We start from the raw sequence: 24,430 nt of genomic DNA, 5'->3' as shown, positions 1-24,430 counted from the left end.
AAAACCAGCTAGAATCATACATATAAAAAAAAAAAAAAAAAACACACTGCTAACTTCCTTCTTAACATGTTTGTACTAATGATGCAAGCTGATGCACTACTCAGCCTGATTGTATCATAACAATAATAATAACAATAAATAATATTTATACAGAACTTTAAACTATCTCAAGATTTTCTCACATGTTACACCATACGAACCTTGGCTTAGGGATGTTATCATATGAGGTCATTCCAGGGTAGAGTTCCTTAATCTTTGCTGGTAATATCCAAATTCATGCGTCTAGGGGTCTTAGCAACAATCCATGTTCCCAGAGAAGGCACAGGGGCATCTAAGTAAGTTAATTCTCAGAACTAGCTTTCCAAAGCCCATGGTTCCCTAGAATAAATAGACAAATTATTAATGATCATGGATTATGTATCTAATTAAATTTTTGGCAGTAACTAAAAGAAAATCAAATTAGGTTGTTGCTATGAAGTAGCACAACAACGTTAACTCTTTGACTTTTTCCATTTTGAGAACAGTCAAGAAAAGAATTATCTCCACCATTAAGAAGGAAGCTATTTTCTGTTAGGTTTTTTTCCAGTATAATGTAATCATATTTATTAGACTGGAAGAGGAGCTTAAATTTTCCTAAAATTGTCTCAAGTTTTAATTATCATTATGCTATTTTTTTCAGCTACCACTAAATGCTAATGATTTTCAAATATTGATTTCGCCACTGTCTGGAATCAAATTACCAGTACCCTGTAACCATCTCAAATTTAACATAATCAAAACCCAAGAAACAATTTCCTCTCATTCTCATAATCCCATCCCCCTTCTTCCTACATGCTCAGTTTTGATAGCATGAATAGCCTCACAGCCCATGAAATCTTAGGGTGCCCACCAATTCCTTCCCTTTGTTCACTTCCTAAAAACCAATTTTAAAAACTCAGTAGTATTAGCACTTTTTTATATTTATTTTTTAAATTATGATAAAATATATATAACAAAATTTCCCATTTTAATCATTTTAAAGTGTACAATTCTATGCCTTTTATTACACCCACGATGTTGTATAACCATTACCATTATCTATTTCCAAAACTTTTTCATCATCCCAAACAGAAGCTTTATCCATTAAACAGTAACTCCCATTCCTCCCTCCTCAGCTCCTGGTAACTTCTCATCTAGTTTCTGTCCTTACGAATTTGCCTATTGCAGGTATTTCATAAAAGTGAAATCCTATAATATTTGTCCTTTTGTGTCTGGCTTATTTCACTTAGGTTATTGCTCTTAAGTTTCATCTATTTTGTACTATGTATCAGAACTTCATTCCTTTTACAGCTGAATAATATTCCATTGTATGTATATATCACTTTTTGCTTATCCATTCATCTGTTGATGGACAGTTGGGTTGTTTCCATCTTTTGACTATTTGAATAATGTTTTGTGAGCATTTGCATAAATATCTATTTTAGTCCCTGTGAGTCATCTTATAATTTTATATTTAACTTAATGAGGAACCTCCAAACTGTTTCCAACAGCAGCTGCATGATTTTACATTCCCACCAGCAATGTACAAGCATTCCAATTTCTTAGAAATTGCATTCATCTTTATTTCTTATTTTTATTTAAATTGTGATAAAATATATATGACATAAACTTTATCATCGTAATCATTTTTGTGTGCAGTTCAGTGGCATTAAGTACAGAACTCTTTTCATCTTGCAAAACTGAAGCTATGTACCCTTAAACTATAAACTTCCTTTTCCTTCTCCCCCTAGTACGGGCAATCATCATTCTACTTTCTGTCTCTATGAATTTTTCAGCTCTAGGTACCTCGTATAAGTGGAATCATACTGTATTTGCCTTTTTGTGACGAGTTTATTTCACTTAGCATAATGTCCTCAAGCTTTATCCATGTTGCAGCGTGTGTCAGAATTTCCTTCCTATTTAAGGTTGAATAATATTGCATTATACACCATATTACACTTATCTATTTATCCAGTTGATGGACACTTGGGCTGTTGCCACCTCTTGGCTATTGTGAATAATGCTGCTATGAACATGGGTGTGAAAATATTTTTCAAGACCCTGCTTTCAATTATTTTGGATATAGAACCAGAAGTGGAATTGCTGGATCATATGGTAATTCTATTTTTAATCTTTTGAGGGACTGTCATACTTTTTTCCACAGTGGCTCCATTTACATTCCCACAAATAATGCATAAGGGTTCCCATTTTTCCACCTCTTTGCCAACACTTGTTATTTTCTGTTTTTTTGATAGTAGCTCATCCTATGGGTACGAGGTGGTATCTCCTTGTGGTTTTGATTTGTATTTCCCTGATGATAAATGATGTTAAGCATCTTTTCTGTGCTTATTGGTTATTTGTATATCTTCAATGCACAAATGTCTATTAAAGTCCATTTTGCAATTGGGTTGTTTTTGTTGTTAAGCTATAGGGATTATTTATATATATTTTTATATTAACCCCTTACCAGATATATGGTTGGTAAATATTTTTCTCCCATCCCATGGGTTATCTTTTCATTCTGTTGATTGCACCCTTTGTGCACAGTTTTAAATTTTGATGTAGCCCAATTTATCTATTTTTTCTTTTGTTGACTATGCTTTTGGTGTCACGTTCAAGAAACCATTTTTCCTGTGTTCTTTTAAGACTTTAATAGTTTTAGCTCTACGTTTAGGTTTTTGATTCACTTTGAATTAATTTTTGTAAATGGTGTAAGGTAAGGGTCCAACTTCATTCTTCTGCATATAGATATCCAATTTTCCCAGTATCATTTGTTGAAAAGATTGTCTTTTCCCTATTGAATGGGCTTGGCCTTAGTATTGCATTCAAACTTTTTTTCAAAAATCATTTCCTTTTCATCTTTTCTCACTGTTCTTGTGCTGATTTAGTCTTGAAATATAGCTAGCTTGTTTGGACTATCTCATATGTTTAGAAAGAAATGCTATGTGTATTCTATGTTATATATATATATATATATATATATATATATATATATATATATATATAGAGAGAGAGAGAGAGAGAGAGAGAGAGAGAGAGAGAGAGAGGGATTGAATTTTTCAACATTCTAGATCCTTGGCCAGTGCTGATCCCTGGACAGAACATAGCAGGATGTCTGGGGAGAAGCATCAGCTATCTTGTGCTAGCCCAAGAAATTCCCCCCGGCCCTCCCCTCAGAGATAATTAAGTTAATGGATAGACAAAAATTTGAAAGAATTACATCAAAGGCTTATAGAAAAATTTGAAAGAGATTTTCATTTTCATTATTAATTTGATCACTTACTTTTATAGAACACAGCTATGATGGGAAAATGTATAGATATTGAGCATAATTATGATGGTAAAACTGTAGGGTTTTTTAATACAATCACATAATATTTCTCACACAAAACATAGAATTCCATGTCTTACCTGATTTGATGTGACGGAATTGAGACTAGATATCTCCAATAAAAATAATCTGTGATAAAAAAATATGTAGCTCATATGATTGTGACTCTATTCATTCAAAGATCTTGATGGCCCCGTTACAAGGAAGTAGTGGAAAGTCAAGCTCAGAGTCACAATATATTTATAAAGTAGCTGAAATCTGATGGATTGTTTACCAAGATTTGTTGGGTGTCTACCAAAGTACCAGGCACTATTACAGGAACTTTACATACATTAACTAGTTTAGTGTTTGTTAGGTCATCTTACAGATCAGGGAACTGCTCTACCGTGAAGCCGGACAATTGTACCAGGGTCTCCTAGTTCATAAGAGGCAGTGTTGGTTGGGGTTTGAAGCTGGAAGTCTGGCCACAAAGTGCATAATCTTGACCCGTACACTCATAAAGATCATTTCACTATAGTGCTCACTGAGGAAAGATAGATAGTGCACTCCCAACAAGAGTGCATGTTAAGGAAACTCCTTTGCTAGTGATTTCTGGGATGGACCATGAAAAATTTAGACAGAGTTGGTCCAGGAATCCTTCTACTTTAATTCTATATTCATTCTCATTGACCAAATATTCTGATGCATTCCTCCAGGGCTTGGTTGAGTCTAGTTTTTAACTTCTAAATTGTTCTTTGATGATGCCTTAAGGTATTTACCATATAGGAGTATTTTAATTTTAATTTGAGAACCTCAAAACCAAAACCTCTTTAAGACCAAAGAAAAGAGTACCTAATGCTAGAATTTTAGGCATTACAATAGGTTAAAACACCTTGTTTAACATCCCTAAATTGTATAAGTCATTGCTCTTTTTGTGGAGGAACAAAAACAGTCCTACTGTCAGCACAGTATTGGGGTGATCATGAGTGAGGCTCATCTCCAGGAACCTCAGTCACCTTCCACGTCTTACCAGCTCTACTCTGGCTCATGCCTACCTCCTGGGGCTGACAGTCACTTGTTGCGTGAATGCTGGAACCTTCCTCATGGCCACCCCAAAGCAGCCAGGCAGGCCATCCAGAGTTCTGACTCCTCCAGACACTTGAGGATTTCAATAAAACATTACACCTCAGGGCTTGGGTTACAGCATCCCAAGAGGCAGCTGAAAGGGCCAAATGATGCCACTTGGCAGTGCAGGGCATTGAATCCCATTTTATGAGAACTTTGGCCAGTGGGAAAGAGGGGATGCATGAAGCCTAGCCAATAGATTCCCTCTTTTTCCTCCCTCTGATGGACTGGTCTGGCGCATGGATTCTCTTTTCTGTTATCCAGGATATCCTGTGCCAGGTGGATATATCTGCTGATGACCATGGCTCTGTACCTCCTGGTGTCTCACTTTCCTTCTTTCCCTCACTATTACTGCTCCAGACTTTTACACACCCCACACATTAAGCATCATTGCTGTCAACCTGGCCTCAGGCTCTGTTTTCCAGAGAATCTGGGCTGAAACAGTTGGCACTGACATCCCCATTTTACAGATAGGAAGAATATTACTGAAACTCAGAGAAGTTGAGTGATTTTGAAGTCACATAAATAACAAGTGGCAGGCCAAATCGAGCCCAAATTCTAGGTCTGTAACATATTACCTCTGCTCCTAAGACAAAAAAGTTGTCTTGCTAAGGCAATAAACTGACAAGGAAAGGGCTAGTATAATGTCCTGAAGCCTAGCCATTACTTCAGAAAGCATAATAAAATACAATGGTCAAACCTAAAAATGGAAATGCTATTAATTCATTCAGAAATCCCATAAAATCCACTAATATATTTCAGGAAGAAAAAAATAGGCTGTTATTAGGCAAAGCTCCAAAACCAAACACAAGGATCTGTACTGTTCTTAGCCAAAGGACTTTAATCTTGTTACACTCTCTTCCTCACTCTCAGTTTTCTCTGTGCCAAATATTCCATTATCAAAATTAAATTGGCAATATTTAACTATAGCATAGAAGCATATAGCATTTTTCCATGAATGTGCACAAAATAAGGATTCAGAAATATCATGTTCTACTGGTTATAAACTGCATGTTTCTAATTTACTAATTTTGCTATTTGTATTTATATAATCATTTTAATAGGTAATACATTCACACGGACAAAAAAGATATGCAGTTTAAAATCTCTATCTTACCCCATTCCCAGCTATCCAACTTCCCTAAGACACTGTAGTGTATCCTTCTGGGAGGAAGGAGTTAAATCAGCTGGCTGAGACCTACTTGTTCCTTTACAGAGAATATGCCCCCAAGGGAAAGGCATCTGGACCTCTAGGTAAATAGACTTACTGATGTCTGTTAGGAGGCAGAGACACTGTTTCTAAAAGGTCCCTGGGGGGCGGTCCTGGCTAAGGGTAACCTATAGTAAATAGAACCCAGTATCACTGAGGTGGGCATCCTGGGAGAATGGTCAGGTAGGCTATACCTGGGTATAAAATGAAGATGCTTCCTAATTAAATGCTCCCACTGTGGCAGGTTATCCTGTAGACCTCACATAGAGAGTGCAGCTCTAGCTGATGTGGGGTGGAAGGGGAGGAGCTCCATAACTTCACAGACCTCTCTGTGCTTCATCTGAGCATTTTGGTTGTGTAGGCCCTTGCCACATTTAATAAAGCTCAGGACTGGGAAATATCTCTCTGATTCATGGGAATCTATGTGTTATTTCAACTTGTAAAGAACTTCTCTGCACATACATAAATACATACTTCTATTCTTTTTCTAACACTTTTTACACCCCTAGTAGTATATTATACATACTGTTCTGTAGCGTGATTTTTTTCTGTTAATTTGAAAATCTAAAAAAAAAATCAAAGCCAGAAAAAGGAGCGGGGGAGAGGGGATCACTTTTAATACCATCCAAAATATTTGTTTGTTGTATAGTTTTTACATTTTCTGCATTAAGCAAGTTTGCGGGGGGTGGAAATGGAGTAGATACAAATTGCATTGACACAGAAGTACTTTCATACATTGTGGGATGTGGAAACAGGTACTTTCATACATTGCTTATAGGAGCATAAAACTGAGATAATCTCTTTGAAGGACCATTGGGCCATGGCTGTCAAAGGTACAAATGCATGTTTCCTTAAGTCAGCAATTCTACTTCTAGGAAACTCTTCTATATATAGACTTGCACTTAGGCAATTCATTGTGTGTAAAAGATTATTCGTTGCAACACTGTTTAGGAGGGTAAAGCTTAGAAATAAACTAAATGTCATCAACAGAAAATGGATTAAATTATACATAAATACTGAAGCTGTAAAAAAATGAGGAAGCTCTTTATATACCTACATAGCATTATCTATAACTAGACTAGTTATAGCTACACACTACAACACTTTTTCATTCGCCCCTGGGAAATTGTTGGTGTATATATTTCAAGATTTTTGTGTGCATGAACATACTTGTGAATTTTTCCAATATGATATTATACTACTTGTGCTATTTTATAACCTACCTAATTTATTGATTTTTCCAATATGATCAACATTATCTTATGTTAAACAAACTGCAAGAATATGAAATTTTCCAATACTTTAGGTAAAGTAACACATACATGTAGAAAAGCACACAAAACACAAATGTATAGTTCAATGAATTATCATAAAATGAATAAACCCACTTCACAACACCATGGCAATCTCTACATCCTCTCTCCTGACTTGTTTATGAATTCATAATCAGTCCTTTATGGAATAAAATCCCATTTTAACAAATGGAAGTGTTTATATATATTACAAATTTTGTATTTTAAATATTGCAAAATAGTTTTCATCTGCAATATAGGGCCAATGATAACTTCACTTTCTGATAACAAGTTAACTGAAACTTATTTCACAGTGTCCTTCTTACTAAAACAGCAACTGCTCATTTACGAATCTGAGCTTGTGAAGGGTCTATAATGTGATGATACGGGTGACGTGAAACTATTCATATAAACTCACTTGGCTAAACACGATGAAGGTTTCTAATGAATTAAGACCACAAATCATTTCGGAGTCTCTTTTCTGTGGTTGACACTAGGCTACATGCCACACCTACCAATTTTAGTATCTAGTACACTTTCGACAAGGACTTATGTAAGTCACCTTAAAGATGGTGATTTGAAAAAAAATGATTAAGAAAGACATTTAAATACTAAATGATGCTTTAAAAAACCAGTAAATTTTGTGAAAATTGTGTTTCTTGCACACCTAGTATTCCATAGAAAACTGATAGATGTACCATTGGAAGAAAAGAAACAAAACATAGGAAAATTTTTTCTTAGAAAATCTTACAAATATAAGTGAAAATTACCACATATGTACATATAATTGCTCTTATTAGTACGTGGCTTTTACAAATGGCGGGGTCTCTCAATGTGTATCAGGAAGCCCCCACTCCCCACAGTTTATCAGTGACTTTCCAGTTTTCTCCTTTTTTGCTGTTGTGAAGTTGGCCTTGTCTCCTCCAGTCTCACTATCTCTCATCCTTGAGTGAATCTGTAAATTTAGGGGCCCCTGTTGAAGGAAGAGAGGAACAGGAGGCCAAGATATAAGAAAGCTCTCCCTCAGAATGAAAGGCTGCTTTAATATAAGAATGTCAGTTAATATAATACAACACATGAATCTTCTGAAGGAAGAAAACTCTATGATATTTTTGAAAATTGCACAAAATGTATTTGATAAAATTCAACCTCTATTCTTTAAAAAATGTCTTAGCAAACTAGGGATCAACAGGAGTTATTTAAGCTGATAGTGTCTACAAGTTTGTGTGACAAATTACCAAAACATAATGGCTTAAAAAACACATATTTATTATCTCATTGTTTCTGTGGGCCACGAGCCCAGGTAGACATACTAGAGCTCTCTGGTCACAGTCTCCCATGTCTGAAATCAACATGTTGACCCCAGTGTTCTCATCAGGAGAGCAGGGCCCTTTTCCAAGCTCATTCAGGTAATTGATAGAATTCAGTTTCTTATAGTTGTGGAACTGAGGCTCTCAGCTTCTCGAGGCCAGGCCTCTCCGCAGCCAGCTCACCATATGGGGGCCTCCTTCTCCAAGGCCAGAGGGAGAGTGTCCTTCCTTAGGAAGGGCTAAGACTTTTAAGCCCTTAGCCCTTAGTAGCTTAAAGCCCTTAGTAAGGGCTTTAAGAGCTTTCGAATGATTGGAGAATTTAATGACATCTGCAGAATCCCTTCACCTATGCCATATAGCTTGACCTAATCGTGGGGTGATATCTCATTATATTTACAGGATCTGCCCACACGCAAGAGGAGAGGCTTATACAGGGTATGTACACCAGAGGCCACCTTAAAATTTTTTCTGCCACAAAACTTCAGACAATTTTTTTCCAGAACTGAGTTTAACAATTAAGTGTATACTAAATCTATATTTAAAATCGTTTGCAGCCATATGTCCCAGAAACAAGTCTTAGAGAGGGAAAAATAAGAGAGACCAATTAAAACAGCACTTTAAAATAGAGTAATTAGGGACTTTCCTGGTGGCCCAGTGGTTAGGATTCCTGGCTTCCACTGCAGGGGGCACAGGTTCAATCCTTGCTGGGGGAAATAAGATCCCGCCTGCCACGCAGTGCCGCCAAAAAAAAAAAAAAAAAAGTAATTAGTAGTATACATGACAAAAAACTGTGTTATCTCTATGGAGAAAATCATAAAACTTTAGCCAAAAACATTAAATAAGATGTATTTAATGCTATACCTTACTGATAGATTAGAAAATTCCATATTGTTAAAATGTTAGTTCTTGTAAATTGATTTATATATCCAGTAAAATCACAATTTAAAAAATCTCAGCAGTTTTAGTTCGTTTGTTTTTAGGATTGGCCCAAATCAAATGATTCTAAAATATATATGGAAAAATAGAGAAATAAGACTATCCAAGGAAATTATGAAAGGCATACAATTTTCTCTACCAGATATCAAGGTGTGTTATAAGATACACTAATCAAAACAGTATGGGATTAATGCAGCAACATGGATGGACCTAGAGATTATCATACTAAGTGAAGTCAGACAGAGAAAGACAAATATCATATGATAGCACGTATATATGGAATCTTAAAAAGATGATACAGATGAACTCATTTACAAAACAGAAATAGATTCACAGGCATATAAAACAAACTTACAGTTACCAAATGGGAAAGGGTGGGGGAGGGATAAATTGGGAATTTGGGTTTAACAGATACACACTATTATATACAAAATAGATAAACAAGGACCTACTGTATAGCACAGGTAACTATATTCAATATCTTGTAATAACCAATAATGTAAAAAAATCTGAAAAAGAATACATATATCTATGTATGTATAACTGAATCACTTTGCTGTACACCTGAAACATTGTAAATCAACTATACTTCAAAGAAAACATTCAATGATGTGTGTGTGTGTGTGGGGGGGTGCATTCGCAGCAACAGATGCAAACAGTAACTCAACACCAGGTACATCTTTATGTGAGGACTCACTTGAAAACATACGTGTTCTTTGGTTATGTTTAAAAAAATTTTTTTTAAAGAAATTTAGTAAGTGCCCAAAAGCATGGAATTGAACCAAGGGTAGTATTTTAAGTTCATAAATTTGCAAAACACATACACACAGTTATATCCATATATTTTTAAAGTATTTTAAAGTTTTTAAACCCTTATCTTTAGTATTTAGAACAATAAAGGGTAAGCAATTGTATTGAGTGGTAGTAGAGTATTATCAGTGTTTGCAGTGGGACGCTGGAGTCATCTTGCACCAGCTTGTAAGAGCCAACTGGCAAATTTTCAGAAATGCTTCTAGCTGGTGAACATCAAGTTGGTAGTTTGAAATCAGTCACGTGGGAGTACTTAGCACACAAAAATTGGCAAACTCAACAAATCTGGGCTTCTCAGCCTCAGGGATGTGGGTTGTTGATCATTTACCAGCAAGTCACTGGCAGTTGGGCAAAATGGTGTTACACAGAATCTATCCTACTATGTTTATAATCTTTAAGTGTTATGTTTATGCTTTAATAGTAAATTGTACTACTGATTTATGTGAAATATGGACTTTTGTTTTAGTTACATTTTAGTCATATTTTCTCTTGTAAGACAAGCAAAATTGTTTTCTCAGCTTCTATCAGGAACGTATAAGTTACTGCCTAGTGATTATCACAAAGTATTTTATTAGGTAAAATGAGAAATGTTCAATTCTTGGCCTGTACTATCTAATATTTTAATGCCTATCTGTGTCTAATTTTGGATTTCAAATATGATGACAAAGTGAGAGGAACTTGAAATATGGACAAAAATTATAGTTAGGAATATAAACTTAAATTTATTAAATGGCAAGCTGTTGTTCTTTACCTTCACTGAAATGTAAATAAGACAAAAGGAAAAAATTTTTAATGCATGATTTAAGTACCTTGGGAAATATTTGGTTCAAATATCAAGAAATATTTACTAAAATGAGATTTGTAAAATGAATTCTTGTATAGATAACAAGAACTGATGATTTAGTTAACATGTTGTATTGCCTTGGAGCAGAGCAATAAACTCAATGGACATCTTTGTTCCTTCCCAGTTTCTTCTCTACGATAAAAGTAAATCTTGACTAACTGTGTTAAGTACATGAATACAGTTAGCCTGATTTCCCAACCTTCAAATGCCAAGACAACAGATATTTGTTCATAATAAACATGGTTTAGATTTTTTTTTAAGGTTGAGAGTTAAATTTGGGGGTTCTTATGCTTTCTTGTTATCAGGGCATCTTCTCCATCTGGAGTTTTCTCTGCTTCTTTTCTTTGTTCTATTCCTATCAGAGTAGCTCTAAAGCTCAATATCTTCTGTGGCATATTCTCAACCTTCCTATTCTGAAATGCTCTAGACCATTGAATGCTTAGTGTTTTCTGAACATCATTTAACTTTTATTATGCCTCCTCATTAAGAATGGAGACTCATGCCTCTCTTGATCTCACAGAATCTAGCATAAGGCCTGCACATAATATATACTCCATAAAATTTGCTGAATGAAATGAAGAAACCGCCTGGTATACTCCAATATCCAGGGCCTGGTGATTATTAGAGATTACCAAACATTACACATAATATTTATACTTGGATTCCTTGACGGTTTTGTTTTTCCCCTTCATGTACAATTTGCCAGACTTGTAGTACACAATTGCTTTGAATAAAATTTGTGCCTCTCTCTTTTCCAGTTCCCATTTAATCCTACTTTAAAATTGACACTTACTTGCCAGGTTCCCAAATATCATGTAATCAGACAATATAATCAGAAAGTGAGGGGGCAAGTAGTTACAGAAAGGGAGCTATTGTAATTAGAGTCCAATGAAGACTTTATAATATTGGGGTGGCTGGTCCTAATCGCAGTTGACTGGACTCCAAGGGGAGTCCAAGGGGAATCACAGGGAATTATCAAATAAACTGTATTTGCAACAGTAAAATGTCCTGTTTCTGATCTGCAGTACGCAGGCACAGCTTTTCATATTCATCTGGCATTTGGATTTCTTCTTCTGTGGGTATTTATTTTCTTTTCTATTTTCCTTATTGGGCGGTATATCTTTTTCTTAATTATTTGTAGAACTTCTTGAATTTAAACCTTTATGTGTTGTGTGTATTTCAGGTCATTCTGCTCAGTTTGGCTTTACTTAAAAATTGTTTTTATTGCGTGGCAAATTTACCAGAATCCTTTTATGGCTTCACTGTTCCTTGTGTTACTCAGGAAGGCTTTGCCCATCAGATGATTATAAAAGTATTCCCCCAAAAACTTTCCAAGAACATTTGTTATAGTATACTTTTTCACTAGTGGATCTGAAAATTATTTTGATATATAGATTGAGGTAGAGAGATTTTTTTCTCAATGAGGAGGAAATTGCCCTAACACTACTATGCATCAGTCCAATTGCTCCCACCTATTTGAAATGCCATTTTTGGACATTATTAGTATGCATCAATATTCATTTCCCATGGATGACCACCCTTCCTATAAGTGATGCAGTCTTATGATTAGTTCTGGCCAGTGGACCATGAGCTGAATTGGGATGTGCTACTTCTGGCCTAAGGAAGCCAAAAGCTCCTTGCGGCCTTTTACTTTTCCCTTTCCCTGCTATGATCATGGGGAAGGTCTCGTGTTGAGGTGGCAGAGCCATAAGACTGAAGCAGCATGTATTACATAGACCCTGCCTAGTGTTCAGCTTCCCCAGAGTCTCTTAGGCCGAAGAGGATTTTGCATGACAGAGAAAGGAACTTTATGAGTCAAGCCTCTGAAATTTGGGGGGTTATTTGTTACTGTAATCTAAGTCTACTTTATCCTGTCAACTACACCACCTTTAACATATATAAATATCCATATACATATAGTTTTGTTTCTTGAGTCTTTACTCTGATCCATTTTTCTATTTGCTTCTTCTTATACCAATACCTCCCTGTTTTATTTTAACTTTATAGCAGATTTAATACCTGAGAGAGCAAGACCTACATCATTGGTCTTTTTCAAAATGCTATTGGCTATACTTAAGCATTAACTTTTTAAGATAGATTTTTAGAATTCTAAATGAAAGAACTTGGTTGGATTTTGAATCCTATTGCATTAGATTTACAGATTAATTTGGGGAAATTGACATCTCCACAAAGTCCTCTAGCTTTTTTCATATGTCTTGCATGTTTCTTTCTTTCTTTGGGTAGTTTTTGTTGCTCTTGAATGTGATGTTTGTCTATATTTTAAAATTAATTCTTACTGGTATATAGGAAGAGGATTGATCTGTGTCTATATCTCTTGTATGCAGCTTTTCCTGAGCTCACTTATTAGTTTTGAAAAAAAAATTAGTTGATTCTCTTTCCCCAGGAGGTGGTCCTGGGGTTGCTGTTTCTTAGAGGCTTATCACGGCTCCTTTTGGATTCATTTCTAGTCACTAGCCTGGAACAATTCAGTTTATTTCAATCATTTATGGTTTCTTCTACCATCTGTTCTAGGAAGTGTCCTATTTAATAATTCTCCCTCCACCTCTTGTTCCTGTAAGGCATTTAGCAAATCTGTTTGTGTAATTAAATTCCTGTACTATTATTACTTTATGGACTAATTTTACAGCATTGTGTAGCTTATTTAATGTTTCCATACCAGTTTCTCCATCCTCAATAGGAAAATCAGTGCATATTACTTCTATACCCTATTACTATGGAGTTTTTAATCTGAATACAGTCTCCTTATCCCTCATTGATTATCTTAGTAATATTAAGTCCCACATTGCCAATTTTATCAAGGTCTTTGCTTGTTACTATGTTTTTAAAGTTTCTACCATTGGAATATTCGTTGTTATCTTGCTTCCTTTTCCTACTAGGAACCATGTGTTTTTGTGTAACCATAGCTGCCCACAGTGCCACCATTGGAAACTGCTCTAGGGACAAAAGTTCTTTCTCCCAGTGCCAAGTACCAATCTTCTATAAACTGTGATTCCATGCTTTAAACATGAAAAGGATGGAGCCCTGACGTAATTATCTAGGCATTATATTTATCTCATTTAATCTTTGTAGTCACCTTATGCAGTAGGTTCTATTATTACCTGCATTTAAAAAGAAAATTTGGTGTTAACTGGTTTTAGCCCCAAGTCACATAGGTAGAAAGTGTCAGGCCAATGCCATAGCCTAGTCTGTGCCACCCCACCACACACTTGCCCACACATTCTTGCTATACTCCTTCCTAGTGACCCTAGTCTGAAGGCCAAGAAATGCAATCCTTGAACACTCATTTTGTGTTAGAAGTAAGGAAGAGCTTCAGCAATGATACTCTCCTAACTTTTCATTTTGCAGATTTTCCAGCCTACACAAAAGTAGAGAGAATAGCAAAAATGAACTTAGCTTCAGCGTTGATTGATGTTGTGCTACTTTTGTTTCATCCATTTTCCTTCCACCCCCCAAATTTTATTTTTGGAGTAAAGAGAATTCTAGACATCATATTATTTCACCCATAAATATTTCACTATCTGTAACCAATAAAGCCTTCTAAAATATAATCATAACACCATTATCACACCCAACAAAATTAACAGTAATTCCTTAATATCAGATCCTATTTTAAGAATTTTTTTTACCAATCATATATCATATACTGAAAAGAATGATAGAATTTCTGTGTATGTCATTTCTTTCTAAAAGCAAAATAAAATATTTCCCACTGAGTTTATAGGACTGATCTGTATAAAATAACTGACTTTTGGTAACATTTATTGCAAGGCCACTTTCCAAGTTTACAGTGTCATCTGTGCAGTCAAAATTCATCTTTCTCACCTGTAAGTACTGACTGGAGATTGATCTCATGTGCCCTGCAATACTCTTAGTTGCATAGCTGTCTTTGTTGATTTGATTTCTGCCCAGGACAGAAATCACACTTTTTCATGATATATTGACCACACTACCCAGTTTTATGCTTTGCACATCTAATGAATTCTTGTAAAGCAACACTTTGAAAAAGCACACCCGACCTCTGATTTTAATTCAGTCTTACATACTAAGGGTGTAGTGATCTCAAGGTACAGATGCATCGAATGGGTATCTGGAAAGAGATCTGGAAATCATTTAAGGCCATTCTCATTTTAGATCTGACAAAAGTGTAGCCAAGAGAAGCGAGAAGTCCATTTAATCGCAACTGGCACTATTCTTATTAACTGACTCATTTTATCTGTTAGTACCCATGTTGTAAACGTTTTTTTGTGAAATTAACATTTTTGTAAAAAATACAATTGCATGATCTAGTTTCATTATCTCCAATTAGGCAGTGCTACTTCATTATACACAGGCAAAGAGTGCTTAAAATTTCCTCTCCCATTCAGTGAGATGCCCAACACGTCCTTTTGTTTTTCCATTCAACAGTTTACTTGTAGTCCATTGCTGTTATTTTTGCTACCATTGAATAGGTGATGCATTTTTTTATTACTGGCGACGTTTCTCTTTAGAAAAAGCCACACGCACCAACCTGCCCCCCACCTTACTGGAGCCCAGGCACACACCGTACAGGTTCTAAGTTAAGCAACAACGGCTCATCTGTTTATTTTCAACACAGCGGTCAGGAGGGGGAGGGCGGCCGTTGCCAAGGCAACCGACGCCCCGGGCAACAGCGAGTCGAGGCGGGAGGGGGCGTGGCCTCCGCGGCTCGGGCCGATAAGAGGCGGCGACTGCCACCCCAGTCTCGAGCTGGGCTAGTCGGCGCGGCAGGGCGGCGGCAGGGCGGCGGCGGGGCGACCCGGTCTTTCCTAGCACTACGTGGGAAGGCCCGGTCCGCAGGCCGGCCGTACCCTCTGCCCCAGCCCCTGCCGAGGAGCCTCGTTCCGCGTAGCGACATGGCGGGCGGGCGCCGCGGCCCGCTGCTCACGGCGCTCCTGGTCGCCTGGGTCGCGGCGGCGGCAGCTGCGGAGGCGGAGGCCGGCCCGGAGCAGGCCGCGCTGCCGCAGGAGCGGAGCCTGGTGCGGCCCATGACCGCCTCCAACTGGACGCTGGTGTTGGAGGGCGAGTGGATGCTGAAATTGTGAGTGTGCCCGCCCGCCCCGCTCGCCACACTATCCTCGCGGCTGCAGCCCTCCAGGAGCCGCGCCTCCCTCTCCCGCTACCGCAGTGCCTACTGGGCTAGACCTCGGGCCGGGACCCGCCCAGCCAGCTACCTGCAGAGCCGGGCCGGGCCCCCGACGCTGCGCATGCGCGCCCAGCCCTCCGCGGTGAGGGTTGCGGGTGTAGCGCATCCTCCCCTCCCTGGCTAGTTCCCTATTTTGGGAGGAAGTGTTTTAGGGATGTGGTGGATGGGCGGTTTACCAAGGGGAGGAAGGGGAACAGAGAAATCTGCAAGAAAATCTCGAGCTTTTGATAAAAGTGTATGTAGAGGGGAAAGGGCTGTCATCCAGAGACGCTTCTGTACAGAACAAATAACGTAGCACTGACTAGGCAAGATACTTGTTGAATGAATAATTGCAGCATGGTGAAGGGCAGACCAGTCCGTACAAAGTATCTCAGTCTTCATTTTGAAGACCCGGAGAAAAAAGATTTCAAATAAATGTTGATATTTGTTATAATTTTTAGAGGTAGAGATTTCTGGGTAGGTATCATAACTTAATTGTGCTAGTGTCATAAAGAAAAGGATATTAATAAATTGCCCCTTTTGAACAATAGAAGGTAAATATTGGATAGTGCCTTGGCTTGAGGAGAGGTGGGAAAATGCTGTTTTGAGTTAGGAGCAGGGAAGATTTATTCATTATAGTTTAAAATTTAGGAAGGAAGTAACCATTTGAAAGATGGCTTGAAATAGGCAGTGGGCAGATGTCTCAATAGGCTAGAGAGACCATCGTGGGGGGCTTGTAAGGAAAATGGAGAATGGCTGAAGAAATAATCACCGAGACCACATCTCCTTAGCCTGTGGTTTTCAGATGATACACATACTTGATTGCTAATATCTGTTAACTAATTTTGCGTTGAGGACACAGACTCTCACAGAATTGAAATTTTCCTTCATTTGTCTTAAGACTAAATTTTGATTCTTTGAATTTAGATTGTAAACAGATTATTCTATAGACTGAAAACCTCAGTTTGACTCAGGCCCAAAAGTTGTAAGTCACCTAGTAGATTACATTGTTCAAAGAACATAATGCACAGTACTGCTTCAAACAAGTATTTACCTTTTGGTCACAAAGCAGGGGATATTTTAGACCTCAAAGTACAATGCCTTTGGTATCATAATAAATCAATGAAATTATTAAAGAGATCTGTAGACATGAAGCACTGATTAAAATTAACTACTTTGAATAGAGATGAGGTCATTTTCTATTTAAGAGAGAAAATTTTAAAGTAAGCATGACAGGACTGTCATGTTTGTAATTGCAAGAGTTTTAGAGAGACTGTTTTATCAGCTAGTACTACAGAAAGTTGTTTTTTTAGTAGGTGCTTGTACAATGGAGGTTTTCTAGATGTCAGTTTTCTGATTAAAACTGAGTTTCTGTATGTGCATGACGAAGGTCAAAGCAGAAAAGACTTGTTATGTTTAATGGCCTCAACTCCTTTATATTCCTTTTGGAGTAGCTATGTTCTTTTTTTTACTTTTTTTAAGTAAAAACTAAGAACACTAAAGCTCCAGTAAGTGTAAGCCAAGTTAGGATTATAAACAAGCAACAGCCAACAACTCATGGCTATGTTGATGGTTCAAATTTTACTTCATAAATGTACAAGCTGAGGTGTAGTAATCAATTGTTGTAAGCTTGCTATGTGTCCATTGTATGGAGTTATGTTTGGGCTCTTGTTCAAGATGATACTTGTAACCAAAAGTAAGCTGTGTAGATACTTGAGATCTTAGAAGTTCTTTTCATTGAGTACACTTCAGAATAGGTTGATATGAAGTGCGGCTAGAAAGGAAAGAACCATTACCTCCAAATTCCAGAAGCTAAGTGCTTGTCCTGAAGAAAATTGTGGCTCTTTATTTGTGATATTCCTCCTCCCTTTGACAAAATCCAACACTTTAAAAAAATAAAATTTATATCTTCAGTACTACTATAAGCCTATAAATTTCTAGGAATTCTTTCAAACATCCAATAAGTTATCAGATTTTTTTTTTTTCTGGTGTCTATAACAGGAAAACAAAATGTCTTAATACTTTCTCCCATGTTAGTACTTTGTTCAGATGAACTGGTCATAATAAATGGAGATTGTTAGGGATCCACAGGTGATGATATATTTAACTTCTCAAAAGAAGCAAGTTAGGAGGCTTTCTGATAATATTAAAATTTTAACATTACTTTGAATGACAGTTCTTTTCTTGTTCATTTGTTTATATGCTACCTCTCCTCTGGGGACTTTTTCTTTTTGATCCCACTTCGTACAAAGTTCCTATAATACAATTCCTGGTTAGATTGGTATCAATAATTTATTTTGAAGGACATAGCAGTGTTTCTCTGCTCTGAGACATGAAAAGTCCTTAATGTAAAATTTAATTTGTTATGTTTTCTTTGTTTTTCAAACAATTTTTTGTATTCTTGCAATTGAATTTTCAATTTTTAAAAAAACACTTCTCTGTTAAGGAGAAATATCAGCTAAAACTATATTTGCAGTAATTCACCATTTTTATTCTGAAACCTTTTAAAACCTGAAAAATTCTCCCATTACTATTAACATTTTCTTTAATTCAGTGGATTTTTTTGTACACTCAGTTTTTCTCTTCTTATTTGCTTTCATACATTCTTTTATACTTTTTACCCCTGTTTCTGCCATGTCTCTATAATTGGTTTGCTGTGCTTTCTTCCTCTTAACCTCTGTTGAAAAGTTTGTCCTTTCTTGGGTTAGGAAAGATTATCTAATCTTTAAAAGGCCTTCTGATGTTTTCTTTTCTCTCTTTCCATTGTTTCATGCTATTCTTCCTTCAGTTGCTTTGTAAACTTTTGCTGTTTTAAACATTTGCTTGGTTCCCATCATATCAGTGCTTGAGAATACTACTTTTGTTCTTTTGAAACACAAAAATATACAATATAATGCTGTTCTGGTGGCTTTTTTACCCCAAAGACATAAGTAGATATCTACAAAGCTTAATTTTGACCCACATACTTTAAACTGTTACCTAGAGGAAAAATATGTCTTTGGGTTAAAATAGTTTATCTCTAAGGCATAGAAATCTTTATAAAGCAATACTTTTTCTGACTTTGTTCTTGGGATGATCATGTTTCAAAATTGAAACTAGTCATCTGGTGATGGAGAAAGGCCTCATTTATTTCCCTAGGATCTCTTGGTTTTAGCGTTGTGTTTCTAGTATCCTTCTTATACTTGCAGAGAACATCATTGCCTTAACTTGCCCATATCAAATAGTTATAATTTCTTGCAGTTTCATCGATAGTGGTGATTTGTTGATTGAATGTATAAGAGATAGTCATTAAATGCTTGTTATGTGTCAGGTTCAGGGTTGGGGACTTGGGAAGATGAAGGTGAATAAATTACATTTCTTGATTTCAAGGGACTGGCAGTCTGCTGTGCTGTGAAGGAAATAAGTAGCATAGGTAGCATTTGTTTATTTAGCAAATGTTTGTTGAATGCTTCCTCTCTCTTGAGCATTCCTCAGTGGTTCTCACCAGGGTACTATTAGCATTTTGAGTTGGACAGTTCTTTGATATGTGGGGATGGCTCACACATTGCAGAACCTTTGGCATCCCTGGCCCCTGCCCATAACATTCTAGTAGTCATGTGACATCAAAAATATTTAAACCTCCATCCCCTATACACACTTCCAAATGCCTCTGATTGGAAACCACTGCCTTAGGTACTGTTATGGGTATTTAAAAGCATGCAAAAGAGGAGCTTATGGGCTAACATAGAAGTATTTGATTTCAGATTGTTTCCACAAAGGGTAATCATCCACATCTTCTCCATCGTCGTCATCATCACTTCAATCACAGTAAATCGTTACATTGCTTATGTCAGTGTAAGCAATTCAGAATGCCCTCTTTCAGAATTTGAGCATCCCAGAAATCTGGTGCAGAATTATTATTCTCATTCTCATTAACTAAAGGAGACGAAAACTTGGAAGGTTAAAGCTTTAAACCATATCCTTAGTAAGTGGTGGGCAAGACCAGAACTAGAATGCTGGCCTGAGCTTTGCAATCCCCAGTGCAAGCTGAGGAGAGTAGTTGTATAGTGGGGGAGCCTGGAGGAAGGCACAGAGCCTGGCTGACTCATGCTTACGCTCTCAGCTGGCCTGCACACTGACCCATATAAGGGGAAGCCTTTTCCCTGTGGGATTCAGAGGTCCACCCATGACTTAGCATCTCTGTAATTTCTGCAAACGAAGAACATCGCTTTGAGTTCATTCCTGACACTCCTTACCATTCATACAGGTGCCCTGCCTTCTCTGTACCCCAACCACCCAGGAAAATTCTTTCTTGTTTGTATCTAGCATGGCCTTATCACAACTTATAATTATAAATTAATTTATATGTTTTTGTACTTGGTTTTTGTCTTACTCCTCCTCTAGATGATAAGCTTTTAAGTAGAGGAACAAAGTTTTTCCTCCTCCTGTTTAGCTACAGAACCTTAATAACTGTCAAGTTCTAGGTGTTCAATAAATGCTTTTTGACTCAGTGAATGAATGAATAATAGACTTTAATTGTTCTTTAATCAAGAGCTAGTATATCACTGAAGGAAACAGCTGTATATATTTTCTTAGGTACTAAGGATAATCACTATCACCTCCCCTTTGTTCATTGATGTAATAAATATTTACTGTGACCTAGAACGTTCCAGGCTCTCTTCTAGGTACAAGCAATGCACCAGTCACTGCCTTCATGGAGTGTTCATTCTAGTGAAATTTCTCTAGCAGGTGTCATAGTAGATTCTAAATGACTATCTTTTAGATACAAAAGAATACTAATAGTTTAAAAAGTTGCAACAACAATGGACCAATTCCCACTTCTGAGACTCAGGGCTGTTTTATCTCCATCACCAAAAGAACACACTAGGTTAATGGATGACCTTGGTACATTCCAACACAATAAACTCTGATTAAATCTTAGAAATAATGGCATTAACAGTGCCACAGACCAGTGGGTAACAGCTACAAAGAAAATGGAGTATCTAAAATTATCTCAGTGGCATTTGTATATTTTAAGGGTCAATTTCACCAAATTCCCAATTTATATAATAGTCTGTCTAGAGATTAGGGACTAGGATTTTTTAAAATGATGAAATTTGCATGATTTAATCATTACTGATATAGCAAATGTGTTGTATGCAGAAACAGTTCTAGGGAAACAAAGCAAAGAGGATCTGAAGTTCATTAAACTGTACCTCAAAATTTCTTCCTTGTTTTTGGTAATGTATTTCTTATTCCTACTGTCTGTCTTTCTGTCTGTCTTTCTCTGTTGGATCTTATTTTCCTTGGACATTTTTATCACACAAATACCTCCATCTGTGTTCCTGCTCTGTGTGGTCTGAAGTGACGGTCAGCAAGTCTCTCTGAATCTGCCTTGTTGCCTTACAACAGTGAGGCCATAAGGTTCAGATGAGCTAATGCATCATAAAAATGTCTCTGAAACCAGGCGTATATTACAAATGTCATTTACATTAATGATTTTCTTAATATGTGCCTGCTTTACATGTGTCATCTAATCTCTCAATAACCTTCTAAGGTAACTGCTGTTATTATCGCATTTTACAGTTGAGAAAGCTGAGGCATGGAAGGATTATTAACTTGCTCAAAGACACATGGTTAATTTGTAATTGGTCTCTCTGATGCCTCCAGCAGAACTCTTATCCAATATATTGAAATGCCTATTGAAATGTACTTAATAATAAAATGTTCCTTTTTTCCCTAGAGTTTACCAACTGCTTGCCCCAGTCTCATCTGCCATTTGGATATTCAGAAAATATGTAGAAAATAACTATTTTCTCAGATGAAGAATATAATTTTCTTTCAAGTTTGTTCATTATGTATTCTGCAAACATTTATTGGGCACTTATTGTATACCAGGATGTACTTTGCCTTGGAAATGTAGGGATATGAGTGTTTATAGAAAAATCCACATTCAAAGATGTCATGTCAGCAGATTGTTCTCGGACCATGTTCTCTGGTCCATGTCTCCTGGACCTCAGGGATTGGACAGTGAGCTATAATGGGAAGATTAATGACCTTTTAGAATGATCTTGGAATTGGCTATACTAGTCTTTTTTAAAGATAGAGCTAGAGAGGGCCAGCCTTCCACCTCTTCTCTTTGCTTCCATCGTATTCTTCCCTGATCCATTATCCACAGAACTGCTGGGTGAGTTTTACAAAATGTGAATCTGATCATAATTCTCTTACCTCTTTAGGGCTAACCCTGGAGCTTCAAATAGAGTGCTAACTCTTTATACAACTTTATTTAAATGCTCAGTACTCTGCACCTTCACACATATAGTTCTCTCTGCTTAGATTAGAACATTCCTTGATCCCTCTCTGACTGTTTCTTCTCCTTTAGATCTTAGTACAGTTGCTCCTTTCTCTTTGGGCCCTTCTGAGATCACCCAGCGTCTGTGTCTCTATAGCATCTTTTCTATACTCACATTTGCCACCTGGTTTGTAATTACCTCTTTGGACTCTATACTCCCTAAGGAGAGGAGGCACATTTGTCTTGTTCACAGCTGTAGCCTCAGCTTCTTGGTTGGTGCTCAGTTCATGTTTATTGAATGAAAAAAATTAATGTAAAAAGCAGAGTTCTGATTGAAGACACAGGTTCTTCTAATTCTTAAGTGTCAAGTAGAGTTGGTTTAGCCTATAGCTTCTGCTTTCTTTCTCGAAATGTTTCAGAACTGCCACAGATCTTTGGAAATGACTCATTCTTGGGGACCCACTAGCAGATCTTGTGGTCTTTGCTCATCAGATTTGTAGCTTTGATGGATTTGAAACTGGTTTGGCTAGTTTAGGGGCACCCTTGTGAAAAGTGTTCTCCTTTAGTAGCACTTTCAAAACAGTGTTCACCCTCAAATATCAAAAACTATCTGGAAGGTGATAAAATTTGGGTTGATTGTAGCAATAACATTGAAATAAAATACTTTTAAGTATTACAGTAATTTGTGAAAAATCTTAAACTTTGGCTAATTTTTTCCCAGGGAATTGATATTCATAATATTTATATTAAATTCTAGGAGGGAAATGTGCTTCTGTTTTTCTTTGTCTAATGACTTTGGGAAAACTTGCATTTGTGTCTCCCTTTAGTTAAGAATTTATTTTGTCAATTTAAATACTCTATTTCTCTATTTTGTTTTACAGATATTTTTCATGTATGTATATTGATTAGCTATTATTCTTTTATAGTTATGCCCCTTGGTGTCCATCCTGTCAGCAGACTGATTCAGAATGGGAGACTTTTGCAAAGAATGGTGAAATACTTCAGATCAGTGTGGGGAAGGTGGATGTCATTCAAGAACCAGGTACTGTAAATGTAGAACATTAAATGCAAAAGTTAGTTGCTTTTAATTTTAATTTTTTCAAGCATGCAGAAAAGTTGGAAGACTAGAATATTGATTACCCATGAACTAACCACCTAAAATCAAGATAATATTTTAGCATATCTGCATCTGTCTGTGTTTGTATTTACACATACATATGTGTATATATTTTTTTTTTTGCTAAGTCATTTGAAAATAAGTTGCAGACATCATGAGACTTCACTCTTCAATACTTCAGCATATGAAAATCTCCCTAATTATTTCCCACATGACTTTTTATAGTTTTTTAAACCAGGATCCAATCATGGTTCACCAATTACATTTGGTTGTTATGTGTTTTTCATCTCTGTCAATCTAGAATAGTCCTCCATTTTTTCTATGCCATTGTTATTCTGAAGAGAACAGGCCAAGGATTTGCCTAGATGTTTCCTTATGGTGACATTTAACTTGTTCTTACATTTTCTGTAAACTTGAACTTCAGTGTAAAGGCATGATTTGGATTAGACATTCATGGAAAGGTGATGCTGTGACTTTATATTGTATCCCATCATAAGACATGTACTGTCACTATTAGTGATGTTGAATTTGATCATTTGGTTAAGGTGATGACACTAAACATCTCAATTATAAAGAAAAGACCCCACTTTGTAGCTAGAAAGTAATCTGTGGGGTGATACTTTGGGCTTTTAAGATCTGTGATGATCTTACCTGAATCAAATATTTTATTAAGAGCTCCAGAATGGTAAATTTCTAATTCTGTCACCATCTACATTTATTAGTTGTTAATGATACAATTTTTCAAAAGAGGGAGATAAAGGAGACTTTAATTCTGAAAAGATACACACAATAAATTTGTATTTATAGTTTAAAAATAACTTTGTGTAACTTTGTGTATTATATATAAATTGAGAAAAGTTGGGCTTTTATGATTTAAATCTCAAATTTTACTATTTTGAAACTTTATAAGTAATTGTTTTCCTATCTACATTTAATTTCTACCTATTGCATCCTTTCACAAGGGGGTAAAAGATGGTAGGTGTGGAAATGTAGCTATTCCTTCTCTGTAATAACTGTGAGTTCAAT

The 24,430-nt window shown here is 36.5% G+C and overlaps 1 protein-coding gene across 1 annotated transcript in view; it reads left to right on the top strand.

The window, feature by feature from the left end:
- The first annotated feature begins 15,457 nt into the window (after nucleotides 1-15,457).
- The window catches only part of TMX4 (thioredoxin related transmembrane protein 4), a 44,332-nt gene continuing 35,359 nt past the window's right edge, over nucleotides 15,458-24,430 (top strand). The window contains exons 1-2 of the mRNA XM_082359186.1: nucleotides 15,458-15,932; nucleotides 23,214-23,329. Of these exons, the coding sequence (XP_082215312.1) occupies nucleotides 15,748-15,932; nucleotides 23,214-23,329 (301 nt within the window). The 5' untranslated portion in view covers nucleotides 15,458-15,747. The remainder of the gene's footprint in view (nucleotides 15,933-23,213; nucleotides 23,330-24,430) is intronic.

This window comes from Balaenoptera borealis, assembly GCF_965194805.1.
Source record: "Balaenoptera borealis genome assembly, chromosome: 16".
In the NCBI taxonomy this organism is placed as follows: Eukaryota; Metazoa; Chordata; class Mammalia; order Artiodactyla; family Balaenopteridae; genus Balaenoptera; species Balaenoptera borealis.
The sequence above is the reverse complement of the archived record's forward strand: the minus strand, read 5'-3'. Positions and strand labels throughout refer to the sequence as shown.